This window comes from Balaenoptera borealis (genome assembly GCF_965194805.1).
Source record: "Balaenoptera borealis genome assembly, chromosome: 15".
NCBI classification, from domain to species: domain Eukaryota; kingdom Metazoa; phylum Chordata; class Mammalia; order Artiodactyla; family Balaenopteridae; genus Balaenoptera; species Balaenoptera borealis.
The window spans coordinates 70,224,524-70,238,914 of record NC_138871.1 but is presented as its reverse complement, the minus strand read 5'-3'; the positions used below and the strand labels follow the sequence as shown (position 1 = coordinate 70,238,914).

At 40.3% G+C, this 14,391-nt stretch overlaps 1 protein-coding gene and 1 pseudogene across 2 annotated transcripts; one reads left to right on the top strand and one right to left on the bottom strand.

Moving 5' to 3' along the window:
• Window positions 1-696: 696 nt before the first annotated feature.
• On the bottom strand, window positions 697-3,917 carry LOC309612218 (cAMP-regulated phosphoprotein 19 pseudogene; annotated as a pseudogene). The gene has a single exon. The product of its transcript is annotated as a cAMP-regulated phosphoprotein 19 pseudogene (transcript).
• A 1,842-nt stretch (window positions 3,918-5,759) lies between these two features.
• On the top strand, window positions 5,760-14,271 carry MRPL33 (mitochondrial ribosomal protein L33). Its single transcript, XM_082357642.1, has 4 exons — window positions 5,760-5,867; window positions 6,723-6,741; window positions 8,482-8,588; window positions 13,975-14,271. The coding sequence occupies exons 1-4, from the start codon at window positions 5,846-5,848 to the stop codon at window positions 14,022-14,024; spliced, it is 198 nt and encodes a 65-aa protein (XP_082213768.1). The 5' UTR covers window positions 5,760-5,845; the 3' UTR covers window positions 14,025-14,271.
• Window positions 14,272-14,391: the final 120 nt, after the last annotated feature.

Sequence of the window (14,391 nt, the reverse complement as noted above, 5' to 3'; positions counted from 1 at the left end):
GGAGAATAGGGACTGTGTGTGTGTATTGCTTTTTTAAATAGAGTGGCCTCACTGATTAGGTGACATATGAGTGACAGGATTTGTTGATGGATTAGATATACGGTGTAGGAGAAAGAAGTGTCAAGTTGGCCGCCGGGGTTTTTATTTGAGCAACTGGAAAAATGGAATTGTCACATACTGATTTAGAGGAAGCCTGTGGGGTGCAGCAGAAGTTTGGGAATTTGATTTTGGACGTGTGATGTCAAGTAGGCAGTTAAATACACTAATCTGAAGTTCGGAGGGAAGGTTGGGACTGGAGACATAAATTTGAAAGTCTTCAGCTTGTAGATTTTTAAAAACAAACCAGATGTGACCATCAAGGGAATGAGTGTAGACAGAGATGAGATTCAAGGACTGGATCTGCCTTCATGACCTCATCACCTCTCAAAGGCCCCACTTGCAAACACCATCACACTGGGGATTAGGTTTCAACACATGAATTTAGTGTGGGGCTGGGGGGTGGGTGTACACAAACATTCAGTCTATGGCAGATACTCTGTAACTGTGGTCCCAAATTGTTTCTGAAGTGTTGTTTGCTATCTCTGAGGCAGCAGAGGTCTTAAGTGGTCTTCTGCTCCAGGCTGTTCCTGCTGCTGCCAAGGTGTCTCCAGGGCTCTCTCCTAGCTGGACCAGTCCTCTGCATGGTCAGACAGTGTGAGAAGGAAGTACGTAATGGGAAGTATGACAAAAGGCTGCAGGGCCTGTGGGTGGGGTTTGAAACCTCAAACTGGAATCCAGAGCAACAGCTCTGGAAGAGAATGTGGCCATTCCATAGTCCAGAGTTTCTGTGACCTGTGGAGTCTAAGATTCTGAGGACATCCCTCAAGAGATGAAGCTTTATATTACACTGTGAGCTCCGGAGACAGATTTCATTTGCATGAAGATTCTATGGTTTAAAATAAAGCTTGAAATCCACTAAAATCTAGTCCAGTGGCTGTGCATCAGATTGTGGCTTCTACAAAAAGGAATCAGAGTACCTTGGAGAAATGGCTGATTCCAGGTTTGGGCCAAGGAAAGTACAAGGTTAACCTGAGACAGCTGGTGACAGAAAGCAAGGAAGGAAGTGTGTCAGAAGAACATTGGGGACTTCCCTGGTGACGCAGTGGTTAAGAATCCTTCTGCCAAGGCAGGGGACATGGGTTCGAGCCCTGGTCCGGGAAGATCCCACATGCCACAGAGCAACTAAGCCCGTGCGCCACAAATACTGAGCCTGCACTCTAGAGCCCGTGAGCCACAAGTACTGAGCCCATGTGCCACAACTACTGTAGCCCATGCGCCTAGAGCCCGTGCTGTGCAACAAGAGAAGCCCGGGCACCACAATGAAGAGCATGCCCTGCTTGCTGCAACTAGAGAAAGCCTGCGCGCAGCAACGAAGACCCAACACAGAAAAAAATAAATTAATTAATAAATTAAAAAAAACCCAAAACATTGGACCAACTTGAAGGGACGCCTAATGACCTACTTTGGGAAAATTCAAACATCAAAAATAATAATGACCATGTTTGATTATAAAACAATGATTAAAAATCCATTAAAGTGATACTAAAAAGTTAAAGAAAACTACGGAAAGGGGAAAACCTCTTTGTCACCACTGGAAGTGACTCATGCTAAGTTCTTACTCTGAATGTTAGTAATTAAAGAGAAAATAATTAGCATTTACCCTGACTTTTTAGGAGGAACTATAATTCAGCCTCAGCTGGTTATAGAAAACTCTGCTTTTATTTATTTATTTATTTAATTAATTAAAAAAAATTTTTGGTCGTGCTGCACAGGCATGCAAAATGCAGGATCTTAGTTCCCCGACCAGGGATCAAACCAGAATCCCCTGCAGTGGAAGCACAGTTTTAACCACTGGACCACCAGGGAAGTCCCTAGAAAGCTCTTCTTTACAGAAGAAAGCTAGCAAATGAATAAGAAGTTAAATGTTAGAAAAATTACCATTGTGTACCCCCAAATGTAATTCCTGAGTCAAAAAAAGATCATCAATGGATGCTAAAACCATGAGGAAAGGTTCTTGGGGAGCAGGATATGCTCATATGCCAAAGTACCACCCTACAGAAAACTGCAAAGAGAAAGAAAATCTACTTTTACAACGGAGAGATCTAGAGATCACCCAACCTAGCACTAGCAGGGGGACAGCCTGACATTCTGGACCTCCTGATATGTTGGGATATGAAGCTGAGAGCATCGTGTCCTCTTGTCAAAAGTGTTAAATGAAATCTACTCAAGCCTTTAGACTTACCTTCCAATTTACAGGAAATACAGGGGATAGAAGAATAAGTAAAATGACCACATAAGAAAACAATCAGACAAATTCAGTATTCAAGACACTCCACAAGAAACTAGCTCAGTCTCTTTAAAAATTCAGTATCACGAAAAAGAAAAAGTGAGGGGTTTTGTTTTAGATTTGAAAGAGATTAAAGATTTATGACAACTAAAGATAATGTATGATCCTTGACTGGACTTTTTTTTTGCAATTTTATTTTTAAAAATTTTTTGGCCATGCCATATGGCATGCAGGATCTTAATTCCCCAACCAGGGATTGAACCTGCACCCCCTGCATTGGAAGCACGGAGTCTTAACCACTGGACGGCCAGGGAAGTCCCAGACTGGACACTGTTTTTGAAGAAACCAGTCATAAAAGACAATTTGCCTCTGGCTTAGAGATTAGGAAACTATTAATTATTTTTTGAGAGGTTGTGCAAAACTACTGTATTTACAAAAATGGCACAAAAGTGAATTCAACAGTCAATGCACATGCACACTTCATTCACATCTTCAACAACAAAAGGTATTCTAACACTATAAAACTGAATAGGAATACTAGCTTCAACAGCAGCTATTAAGCATTAGAGTCACATAAGTTACACCAGAATGGGCAAATATTGCCCAAGTAAAATTCTATTGTTAAAGCTGAAACAGATTTAAGGCCATTCAAGTTCAAGCACAGGATACAAATCTTTTGAAGCCCCATCTATTTGTGTTTGAAATATGTGACCTTTCTTCTAACTTGTGGTCTTAAACTTCTGTTTTACAAAATCCAAAAGGAAAGTACAGAAGAAATCAATACAACAGAGGTTATATTAAATAAGAGTAACATACAAAGCTATAACTAAGATGAATTAAAGAAAGCCAAAACATTAAAATTGTAAAACTTGCTTGTTACTTGTTGGAACCAGCCCTACACTAGGAGTTAGGTAATATATACAATTATTTTCAAGTAGATTACTTTATGTTGCTCTAACATGTTCTTTTTATCAGTGCACTGTTAAACTAATCAAAACTCTACACATGTATATTCCCTTACATACACACTACCACTACCTGCAAAGCCATAATTCTCAAATGGCTTAGTGAGTGAAAGGAAATAAAAAGCGGAGAAGTAACATATTAAGGAGAAATAATGGGAATTAGAAGATTCATGCAGTTCAGCTCTTTTAATTAGCCAGCCAGCTTGCTAGCAACAAGAGATGGTTTCCTTTGAGGAAGGTCCTGTGGAGTGGGAACGTGGTCACCAGTGACCTCTGTCTGATCCGGGCTGCAGTAGGAAGTTGCTTGTTCTTCATTTTTGCTTTGGCCATGTTGTAATCCCCAGAATCAAAATATTTTTGCCCTTTCTGCAGTCTTTCCTTAAAATACCTGAACCTCCAGGCTTTTGTCCCAGATGAGGGTATCTTGCTTTTAATTTTGCTTCTTCAGCTTTCTCTGCACTAGTCACTTTGTCTTCCATTTCCTTCTGCTCCTCCTCAGAGGCTGGAAGTCCTCAGGGACTTCCATGGACATACTGCTCCCTCTTACCCAGCTTCTCCCCCAAACTATTAATTTTTTAAGGAATAAAAACACTATTGTAGTTATAATGATCTTATTCTTGAGAGATACTTAAATATTTAGGAGTGAAAGGTTATGTCTCCAATTTGCTTTTACACAGCTTAGCCAAAAACCCTAACCATATATATATGCATATACATATGCATATTAAAAAAAATTCCATATACATCAATATACATAGCAGAATCTTAACATTTGTTGAATTGGGTATATAGTTTGTTCATTATACTATCCTTTCTACTTTTTGATATATTCGAAATGCTTCTTCATAGAAAATTGGGGAGGGGGAAGAAATATTGTACAGACTCTGGGCCTCTCCTCTGGCATCCAGGTCTTTTAAAAGACCCTAGATGACTGATATACCTTCAGGAATGAGAATCACTGGTCCAGTGCCCACACTGAGCCTGAAACTGAGGTCTGAAGAGTTGAAATGACTTTCTAAGGGACAGAACAAAGACTAGAATTCACGTTCCTTGGCTTCCAGTCCTGTGTTCCTTTCTTATAGACCCCCAAAAGGAATTTCCTAAATAAGAAACCTTACCTTCCTGAACACCTGAAGCTCTTGTTTGTCAGCAGCTGAACTGCACAAGGTAAGGAAGGGTTTGGGCACCTAGAGGGTGCTCAGTTGCTGGAATTAAGTTATGGGGGAAAAAAACCATTAGAGGTACTAAGGGCAAGGAGAGTCCTAATTTTAAAAATTGTGTTGTATTGGAGAGCTACATTTTGTCTTTTTTTTTTTTTTTTTTTAAATTTTATTTATTTATTTATTTATTTATGGCTGTGTTGGGTCTTCGTTTCTGTGCGAGGGTTTTTTCCAGTTGCGGCAAGCGGGGGCCACTCTTCATCGCGGTGCGCGGGCCTCTCACTGTCGCGGCCTTTCTTGTTGCGGAGCACAGGCTCTTGACGCGCAGGCTCAGTAGTTGCGGCTCACGGGCCTAGTTGCTCCGCGGCATGTGGGATCTTCCCAGACCAGGGCTCGAACCCGTGTCCCCTGCATTGGCAGGCAGATTCTCAACCACTGCGCCACCAGGGAAGTCCCCATTTTGTCTTTTTAATAATTTTATTACTTGCAGTGAGGATGATCCATGAGAATAAATCTTTCACATGTTTGTAAAATTTAATATATAGGTAAAATCACAGATTAGAAAAAATCCTAAAGTCCTGATTATTGGGAAATGAGGTTTCGGCTGAAGTACCTGGTGTTGAAGGAGCCCAGGTTCCTTGCAGGGAGGTGAAGATTGGAAGATGGCAAAGTGGTTAGGTCCCAATGTCTAGAGGGAAAGGCATGAGTCTTTGCAGTCAGACAAAAATCTGGGTTCAAATTCTGACTCTGCCGTTTACTAGTTTTGTGACATTAAGCAAGTTATGTCAGCGCTCCCAATCTCAGCTATTCGGTCCCTATTGCCACGCAGGTGCTTAGATACAGCAGTTAACAAGATGCACAGGGCCCTGCCCTCCTAGAAATCCAACATATAATTAAGGAATAGGGATATTCAGGTGGAGTTCTCAATTCTGGAGGGACTGAGAGTAGATGTTAACTAGGTGGAGATGGAGATGGGCCAGAGGAGGCAAAAGAAGGCAACAAATTTAAGGAAATAACGCGGGAGCCCGATAGCCTGAAGCGGCTGAGGAACATAGGGAGTTTCTGTGGCTTTAATGTAGGCGGCTGCGATTATTTATGAAACATGTATGGAAAGCACCTAACTCTGACCCAGAAGTAGGAGTCAGGGTCTGGGTCGCGAACCCCGAGCGATAACAAAGTCCCTCTCCAAAAGGGGAGGGGACTCCACACTCCAGCACCACAAAAGAGACACCTGGAGTGTAAAGAACACAGCTTAGAGGCGGGTTCAGCCCCGAGATTTACACAGGGGGCGTGGCTTCGGAGCACTCCCGGAATCCTCTTCCGGAACAGGCCTGTGCCCCGGAAGCAGTTATTCGTTGCGGGAATTCGGACCTGTTACCGAGGCTGCTGTCGAAATGTTCCTGTCCGCGGTCACCTGTAAGTGGGGCTGGAGGCGGCGGCAGGGCCTGCAGCGGGGGCGGGAGGCCGTGACAGGCGGGCCCCGGGAAGTTGCGGGGTGGGGTGCGCGCGTCGGCCGGGAAGCTGCCGCTGCGACTTCCCAGGCCTTCAGGACTACAGCGCCCGGCATGCCCCGCGCCGCGCTCACGGCGGGGCTAGTGGGTCTCGGGGGTCTGGGGCGCTGGTTTTGGATCAGTTGCGGTTCGTTCGGACTGTAGAGTCAGCCCGGCAGGAGTGGGGCGCTTTCCCCCGGCCTCTGTAGCGGTGTGTCAGTAGAATCTCCGGACGTGCTAACTGGGGAAAACCTCTAGTTCAGTCGTTTAGAACTCTAAAAATGAGGAGCAGTGATTGACTCTAGGTCATACAGCTGGGCTGGGAAAGAAGCCCTCTGGCTCCCAAGACAGTGTTCTTCCATGCACCAGGCTGACTTCCCGGTTAGAGTTAGTTTCACTTCTCCACCTCATGTGATGGTTGTTGGAGTTTGCACAGGTTAACTTACCAAACAAGAGGCTTGTTCTAGTGCAAATGTTTGCACCTTAGAAGAGGAGCAAGTGGAGCAGATCTTAGTTTAGGAAGATTTAAAAGGTAACCAGTCCAACTGAAAAGAGACTGCATAGCATTATATCCAGAACTGTGGTGGTCTGATTGGATTTTTAAAAAGCTTCTATAAAATCCTAACGGGATCCCTAATAGCTAGGGAGTAGTTACTTGAGTGACAATTTATGGTCTACTTCATGATTTAAATAATTTTGATTATCCTGACATTATATGAGCTTTGCATAAGCAAGATAATAAATCGTTATTTTTCTTTTCTCTTTCCTCCCTACAAAAAAGTTGCCAAGACCAAGTCAAAGTAAGTAAAAGTTTTTCTCTTTTTAAACTTCACTTGTTTATGTTAGATTCATTAGTCCCACTGCTGCCAATGAATCCTTATGTTAAATTAAGCATTTGGCTTCAATTTTCTAGAAGTTGATTTGAGGATTAGTTACTTGATGAATTATTTTGGCCCTATGAACTGTTTCAAAAAATATTTTCCCTCCTTACCAACTGACCTACTTAAGTGAACATTCAAATAATTTACTAAAAGTTGCTCTTGCTGTCTTGTTCCTAAACAAATCATCAGGGTCCCCGTGCTCTCTTTGGACTACCACTGCAATTCTGTTTCCTCAAATTGAGGACCAAGGGAAGTTTGTCTGGAGCCCACTACAGGAATCTAGCAGAGCAAGCTGTGATTTGATTAATCGACAGAGCCTGTTTTATTGAGTTTTGTAATCCTTTGCCTTCATGGTATAAGCATTTCAAAAATAGCAAAGGCTAAAGATTTTGTGCTGTACCAGAGAGACTATAAATACCAAACTGGTATTTCAAAATAAATTTTGTAGACAGTAACCGAAGTAAGATTTTCTGCGTTAAAAATAGAAAAATTCTAAAGCAACCTTTGTTTACAACCCAAGACACATCACAAATCCTTAAAACTAGGTTTTTTGGATTAAAGTTAATGAAAAACATGTATGTTAGTGTTTTACCCTCAATATTTTTTATTGATTATTATAGCTTTTCCCACAATCCAGTTATTTATTTCCCACTTTCAGGTTCTGTAGGAATCTCCCATGCCTTCAGTTTCTTTAGAGATGCTCCCTGCCTGTCATGTTTGAATCCTTGTGCCATTTGTCATATATGTCTTGCCTTACAGACCTTGTGTACACAACTCACCTTCCATACTATTACTGTTAGTTCTTCAAGGTGCAGATGTGGACTTACAGGGCTTTGCATTTCCTATAGTGCTTTCCACAGAGTAAGCACTTAATAGATATTTGTTGAATCTTTTTGAATGAATGACTAATTATTGTCTATCTTAATCAACAGATATTATATCCCTCTTAGTATGAGGCACTGTGCTGTACATTGAAAGGGATGCAAAGATGTGTAATATATCTTAGATATATTGTATATTTGAATGCTTCAAATTCTTTTTTGGAATTAGATGAGAAATCAAATAGCATGATCTACATAGGGAGATAAGACATGTGCAAGAGTAACAAATAGTATGAGGTATTAAAAGGTCCAGTGAGGCAAAATATGAACTTTAATGCTTTGGATGACTAGAACTTAAACAAAATATGAAGGGGAACAAGGTTTTGCACATTGTCAATGTAAAAGTTCCAATACCTTTATTCTGTCCTTTCCTGATTTTACTCTTATTACTCATCCCTGGAAGATAGGGCTCTTCTGAGACAGCCATCTTCCTGACTGGCCAGCTAGGGTTACCAGTACTTGCGTATTTTCCCCACTCCTGACTTCTGCTCTTTCTAAAAGGTGGGTGTCTGAGTCTATTCCCACAGTGTGGTTTGATTGTTTTTGTTGCTTTGGTCAGGTCATTACCAAGGCACCCTGTGTAATGGAACAAACCTTGGGAATCAGAACCTTTCAAGCTGTGATATATGGAAAAATAGGCTGTCTTAGAACTGAACTTAAGGCTTAAGTGATGTCTCACAAGTAATACTGCTGTATAGGGTTCTCAAAATGTGCCATCCCCCCATGACTGATTTTGTTCTGTTTCCTCAGCTTGTAACAACTTGCTTTTAAATCTTAGAACAATTCTGGTGAAAATGTTGAGCCAAGCTGGAACAGGTTTTTCCTTCAACACTAAGAGAAGCCGACTACGGGAGAAACTGACTCTCTTGCATTATGATCCAGTAGGTAAGATTCAGAGAAGTTACTCCATAATAAATTCAAATGCTTTCAAGGCCTGATGCCCTTTTCAGATTGATACTGAACATCTTTGGCAGTTTTGTGGCCCCTTTGTCACTATAGCATTTATTCCAAGTACATATTGAAAGTTTACCGTGGTGCTAGTTAGTATCCCAGGGTGCTGGGATATGCGAAGACACAAGATAGACTCAGTACCTGTGGTTTTGGCACTTACAGTCTGGTTTTGGAAGGGAGAGAAAGGAAAATTGACAAATTATGCTAAGTGCTATGAGAGAAACAAGCAGGATGCTGAGATACAGGATGAAGTTGGGGGGAGGTGGATCCTACCTTTATCCTTTAGATAGGATGGTTCAGGGAAAGTCTATCCAGTAGGAGATAGTTAACCAAAGATTTGAAGGTGAGAAAACAGCCATGTAAATAGAATGGGGGATATTGTTCTGGAAACAGAGAAGAGTCTTGAAAAAGGGAGGGAATGTTCTGCTGGGGTCATCTGCCCAACAGTGGCAAGTAATTAGGTCCAGATTCGAGTTAAAGGAGTATGCTGTCTATATATTAGAGTAGGAGGGTAGGAAATTTCATTTGCTGTTTTGTACCATCTGCTAAAATGACATAGTAAGTGATAAATTTAAATGGCCTCAGTGGATAGAAACATTTGTCTGAAAAAGACAAATGTTCCCAAGTCCAGATAAAAAGGGTCAGCACCCTGATTACTGTTGGTGGTAGCCTATCCTGTTTTTGGATTTCATGAGCCAATTTATGCAAAATTAACTAGCAAACAAAACTGCAGGCCATTCATCTCATTTTTGTGCCTGTGCTTCTAAACAGCCCCTTTATAATTGCCTCTTAATAATGGCTGTGCCAGAGCTTCTGGGTTGGTAATCACGTGGGGATTCTGGGAGACTGGCATGCTCAGAGAGGGCACAGAAGCTTCACTCCCCTTCCCCGTACCTTGCCCTGTGCGTCACTTCCATCTGGCTGTTCCTGAGTTACTGTCTCCAGGCGGATAGTGTCAGAGTTGAGTTGAATTGTGAGACACCTGGTTGGTGATCAGAGTTGAAACTGGTGCTAGAATCTTATTTATCCAAATTAATCCATGATATAATGAAAGATAGGCACTTAATGTCATAATCAACTTTTTCTTTAACTAAGAACAAGACCTGCTAGACTCACTTGTGGCCAAGATGGAGCAATGGGACCGAATTTACTTTCCCACTTGAAACTCAACAACAACAAAAGGACAATATAGGCAACAAAAGACAGTGATCCTTGAGAGAAAGGAAACAAACTAGTGCTTGTGAATAACCAGACCAAATGGAAAATTCTGTCTTCTTTGTTTACCTACACAAGTCTTCAGGTCTTCAGATATGTGAATGCATAGTAACATAAGCACCCATACTCTCCGGGCAATCTGAACCCCATGTTATAGGTTAGGAATCTGGTACCAAGGATCTTAATCAAGGACACACAGCTCAAATATGTGACAAAATACAAATTTGAACTCAGGACTGTCTGACTCCAAGCCTAGGCCCTGAATCACTACGTATGGACCTGTTATCGAGAGATTTCATAGGAGGCGAAAACTCACTTACTGGTGCATGAACTGTGGTTGGGCATTAATGCGAATCTCGCTGACAGCTATGTTACTAGCTGCTTTCAGAGTTTGTACGGAAGGTCTCACAACCACTGTTCATTATGCTGCATTCGTCAATGTCTAAGAAAAACAAAAATAATACCACCTTAAAAAAAAAATGAGGGCTGTACCAATGTAAGGAGGCATTTAAAAAAGGCTCTGAGAAGCCCAGTTGTCAGCCTAAAATTGGTATAAATTCCATTCTTTAACAGAAATAAAATTTCCTGCTGTTTTTTTGGTGTTAAGATTTCTGGTCATTCTTTATTATAATAAAAAGGGGATTCTAGGTTTGTACCTGATAATTAGGAGTCTGAATTTCAAGATGATATCTCATATGGTGGAAAAATTATTAGAATGATAAGGTATATGTTTTAGTCTGCGTTGATAAAACAAAGTACCACAGACTGGGTGACTCATAAACAACAGATCTTTCTTTCTCAGAGTTCTGGGACCTGGGACGTCCAAGATCAAGGTGCCAGTATGGTCGCTTTCTGGCGAGGGCCCTCTTCCTAGTTCATAGGAAGGGGTTCTTCTTGCTGTGTTCTCACATGGTGGAGGGGCAGGCAAGCTCTGGAGTCTCTTTTATAAGAGAATGAATCGCATTCGTGAAGGCTCCACCCTCATGACCAAAGCACCTCCCCAAGGCCCTACCTCCTAATGCCATCATCTTTGGAGGTTAGGATTTCGATGTAAATTTGGGGGAGTGCAGACATTCAGACCATAGCAATGTGATATTGGATTGGTGTGGTGGTTTTCTCCCTCTGATTTCTTTGTATCAGCTGGTGAAAACCCAAAGTGATGAACTTTACAAGAAAGTAGCTGTTTTTCTAGCATTTTAGCTCCTTCAGAGTTTTTTAGGAACTTGTACAACATTAATAAATGTTGATTGAATAACCTTCTCTGATATTTTAAGTGTGAAAATGTATTGGAATTTTCACTGTTAGTATGGAGGTGTTAGGAACTTATTATTTGTCAGACTGATTTTAAGTTTTGAGATTGGGAAAGGATACAACCATAAACAGTTCTGACTGTAAGTTGAAAGTGGAAGAAAAGATTCATATATTAATTTCAAACAGATGATTAGAGCTTTTCTGATAAGGAATGGTTGGAGCCATGACAGCACAACTTTGTCTCTTCTGAAGAAGAGAATGTTCTGGGATAGCAGAGCGATTGGCTTTCTGCCCACTTACTGAATGCCGTGGAGGCTTGCGTGATGTTTGCCTTGCGGCCTGCCCCATTGCCCAGGGTACCAAATAGCTTGGCAGTTCTCCCAGCATATTTTACTGCAGTGAATAAATGGTTAGTTTAAGGGTAATGTTTTGCTTGTCTGCTTTATGAAGGAAATCAGGCAAGGAAACATGGAAAAATTCCCAATTATTTGAGTACTTTATGGTATACTCTGTGGCTAGAACCAGCCTAAGTCCTTTCAAACTCCTTTTCCTCATATAAAGCTAGATGCAAATTTCCAAGGAGGAAGGATTAAAGGCTGAGGCATAAGCTTATTAAACTTTGTTAAATATATGAAGGTTTATTATAAAGAAAATGAAAACTTGTCAGTTTTAATTCCTTGGATGACTAAACAAGACAATATAGACTTTAATTGAAGCAGAATAGATTTAAATTAGATGTAGGGAAAGAACTTGACAGATTCATTCTTCTGTGAATTAAGCAGCAAATATTTTGACAGAAAATTAATTTATGTTTATGATTGTGGATAGCAGTGTGTCATTTCAACTCATCTAACACATACTGAGTGTTTGCTGTCTGGCAACCTGTGAGGGAGATGGAGTTATCCCTCTCATAGGGAAGAAAGCTGAAGGAAAAGTATTTTGAGAAATTTGCCCAAGGACTCACAGTAGATAAATGGTGGAGCCGAGGTTTGAACCCAGTCTTTTTGACTCCAGGCCCCATATTTTTTCTATTACATGGAGCCAAATTAGTCTGTTTTCTTTTTTTTTTTTTCAATCAGGACCTTCCCCTGCGGTCAACACTGTCATTCTTACCTCCTATCACGATTTCTCTACACTATATGCCCTTTCCTGTTTTAGCTCATCCAGATGCTGCTGCTGCTTTAGAGGCTAAACTTGACCCTCTCTGTGAGGCGTTTCCCTCACCATTCCAGTCCCCTTTGATCTTTAGGTTCCTGTGGGGTTTACTGGACATCCATACAGGCACCTCATGATATACTGGTATTAAAGCAGGGACTTTTACGCTTTCATAAATTCCACTTTGCCTAGCACAGTTTTGTGAACTTAAATATCTATTCTTTGAATTAAGGGAAGGAATGCAGCAAGTAAATCAAAATTTTTATGAATAAAGCCTTGCTTTACTAATATTCATCAGTTACTTCTGTTCAAGGTCATTTAAATAATCTCCTGACTGGTTATCCATGAGACAAATTCTTTTTTTAATCCATTTTTTAGTTCCATGTAGAAAAACATGGGGGAAATATTTCTTGCAATGAATAACATTGTCTGATGGGAAGCTGTTTGGGTTCTTTACTACTGTCTTACAGTGCTTTGTAGTCTTCCTTGGACTTTGAAGGAGCATCAGTCCTACTTATGTTTAATATTAGATGATTTGAAGTATATTAAAAATATCCCTATATACAAAGTAATAAAATATGTATTTTAAATTTATAGATAAAATTCTGTTGACTGGTTAATGGTTATTAATTTCAGCTGCCCATCAGAATCATCTGAGGGTTTTGAAAAAATACAGACTTCCAGTCCCCCTCTAGTTCTACAGAACCAGAATTAGGGTAGAGGTGGAGGTAAGAAGTAGGAGTGTATTTAAATAAGCTCTCTAGCTAATTCTTAATCATAGACAGTTTGGGAATCTCATATACAGGGTATCCATATTGATACAGAAGAATAACAAAAAAACAAAGCTAAAATCTCTTTATGTGGTAGGGACAAGTGAGTTGTTGTGTCTTAGTCTTTTGAGTTCCTGGATCTTCCTGGATGCACTGTTTTTGGTTTTTTGGCAAAGAAGAATTCAGGTGGTTTGTGTTTGTGTGTGTGTGTGTGTGAGAGAGAGAGAGAGAGAGAGAGAGAGGGAGAGATGTGTGATGTTAATGGAGTGCTATAATAGGGCGTTACAGGAACTATGAAAACCTTATTGCCTAGCATCTAGTCTCTAATCTTTCATCCAGGCAGTTAGCATTTTTGTTTTGGGTGTTTCAGAGAACTGTACTCTGTTATGATGTTTAAAATAATAAGATTTGGGTTATGATGTTAAATCTATTACCAAACTTGAAAATTTATATTTGAGTATATGAAACCATTTCTGGAAAGTACAAGGTTTAATGTGTATTTACTCTTTCAGCCAGGCTTCCTTTTCTTCTGTGGTCTGCTCAGTTTTTACTGCTTTTTTTCTGGAGTCTAGCTCTTGCTTTACTTCCTACAAGAGTGGACATTAGCTGGGTGAAGACATTGTTTTTCATTTTTTTGCGTGTAATTTTCTTTTTTTAAATTTGATTATTTCACATTGGTTGAAATGTGACCTTGTGGGGTACCAAGGATGCCACTGATTGGCTGGTGCACCTTCCCTTGTTTTCCTTACCATTTTCTCCAGTCTTCTCTGATCTCTGGGATTGAGGAACTGAGTTAGCAAGTCAGCTCCATCCTCATGACAAAGGAAAGTAAAAGAAGAGAGGGCTCATGGTCTGATATGTATTTTTATTAAAAAATGGTGACGATACTTTTTAGTTTTCTGCTACAATCCTTTTTTCTCCTCCGACAGTGAAAAAAAAAGTCCTCTTTGTGGAACAGAAAAAAATACGCTCCCTCTAAACAATGGATTGAAAATGAATTTGATTTATAAATGAGAAGACTGAGGGCGGGATACTGATTCAGAAATTCTGCAGCGTGTAATGAAAGAAGAGGAAATGGCATGGAATCACTGCCTCCTGTGATTTGAAGGCCATTGTGAAGGAAAACAATGCAGTGAAAGAAAGTAGGACATACATCATTGCATCACATTTATTTATCTTTCTGGATATTTTTATAGCCCTTAATAAAAATATTAAAATAGCCTGTACTATTGTCTCTTAGTGGTGTTTTCCCCCACTATTTGAAATTTTAAAAACTACATTCCTAAAAAATAACCATTGTTTCATATAAGAAAAGAAAATTTTCCATAGTGAGATTTGTGCAGGAG

Excerpts from the sequence above, each read along its gene's own strand:
- MRPL33 (XM_082357642.1), top strand. The coding sequence starts at position 5,846 with ATGTTCCTGTCCGCGGTCACCT. Across the intron at positions 8,589-13,974 it reads CTTGCATTATGATCCAGTAG|TGAAAAAAAAAGTCCTCTTT; the intron begins GTAAGATTCAGA and ends CTCCTCCGACAG.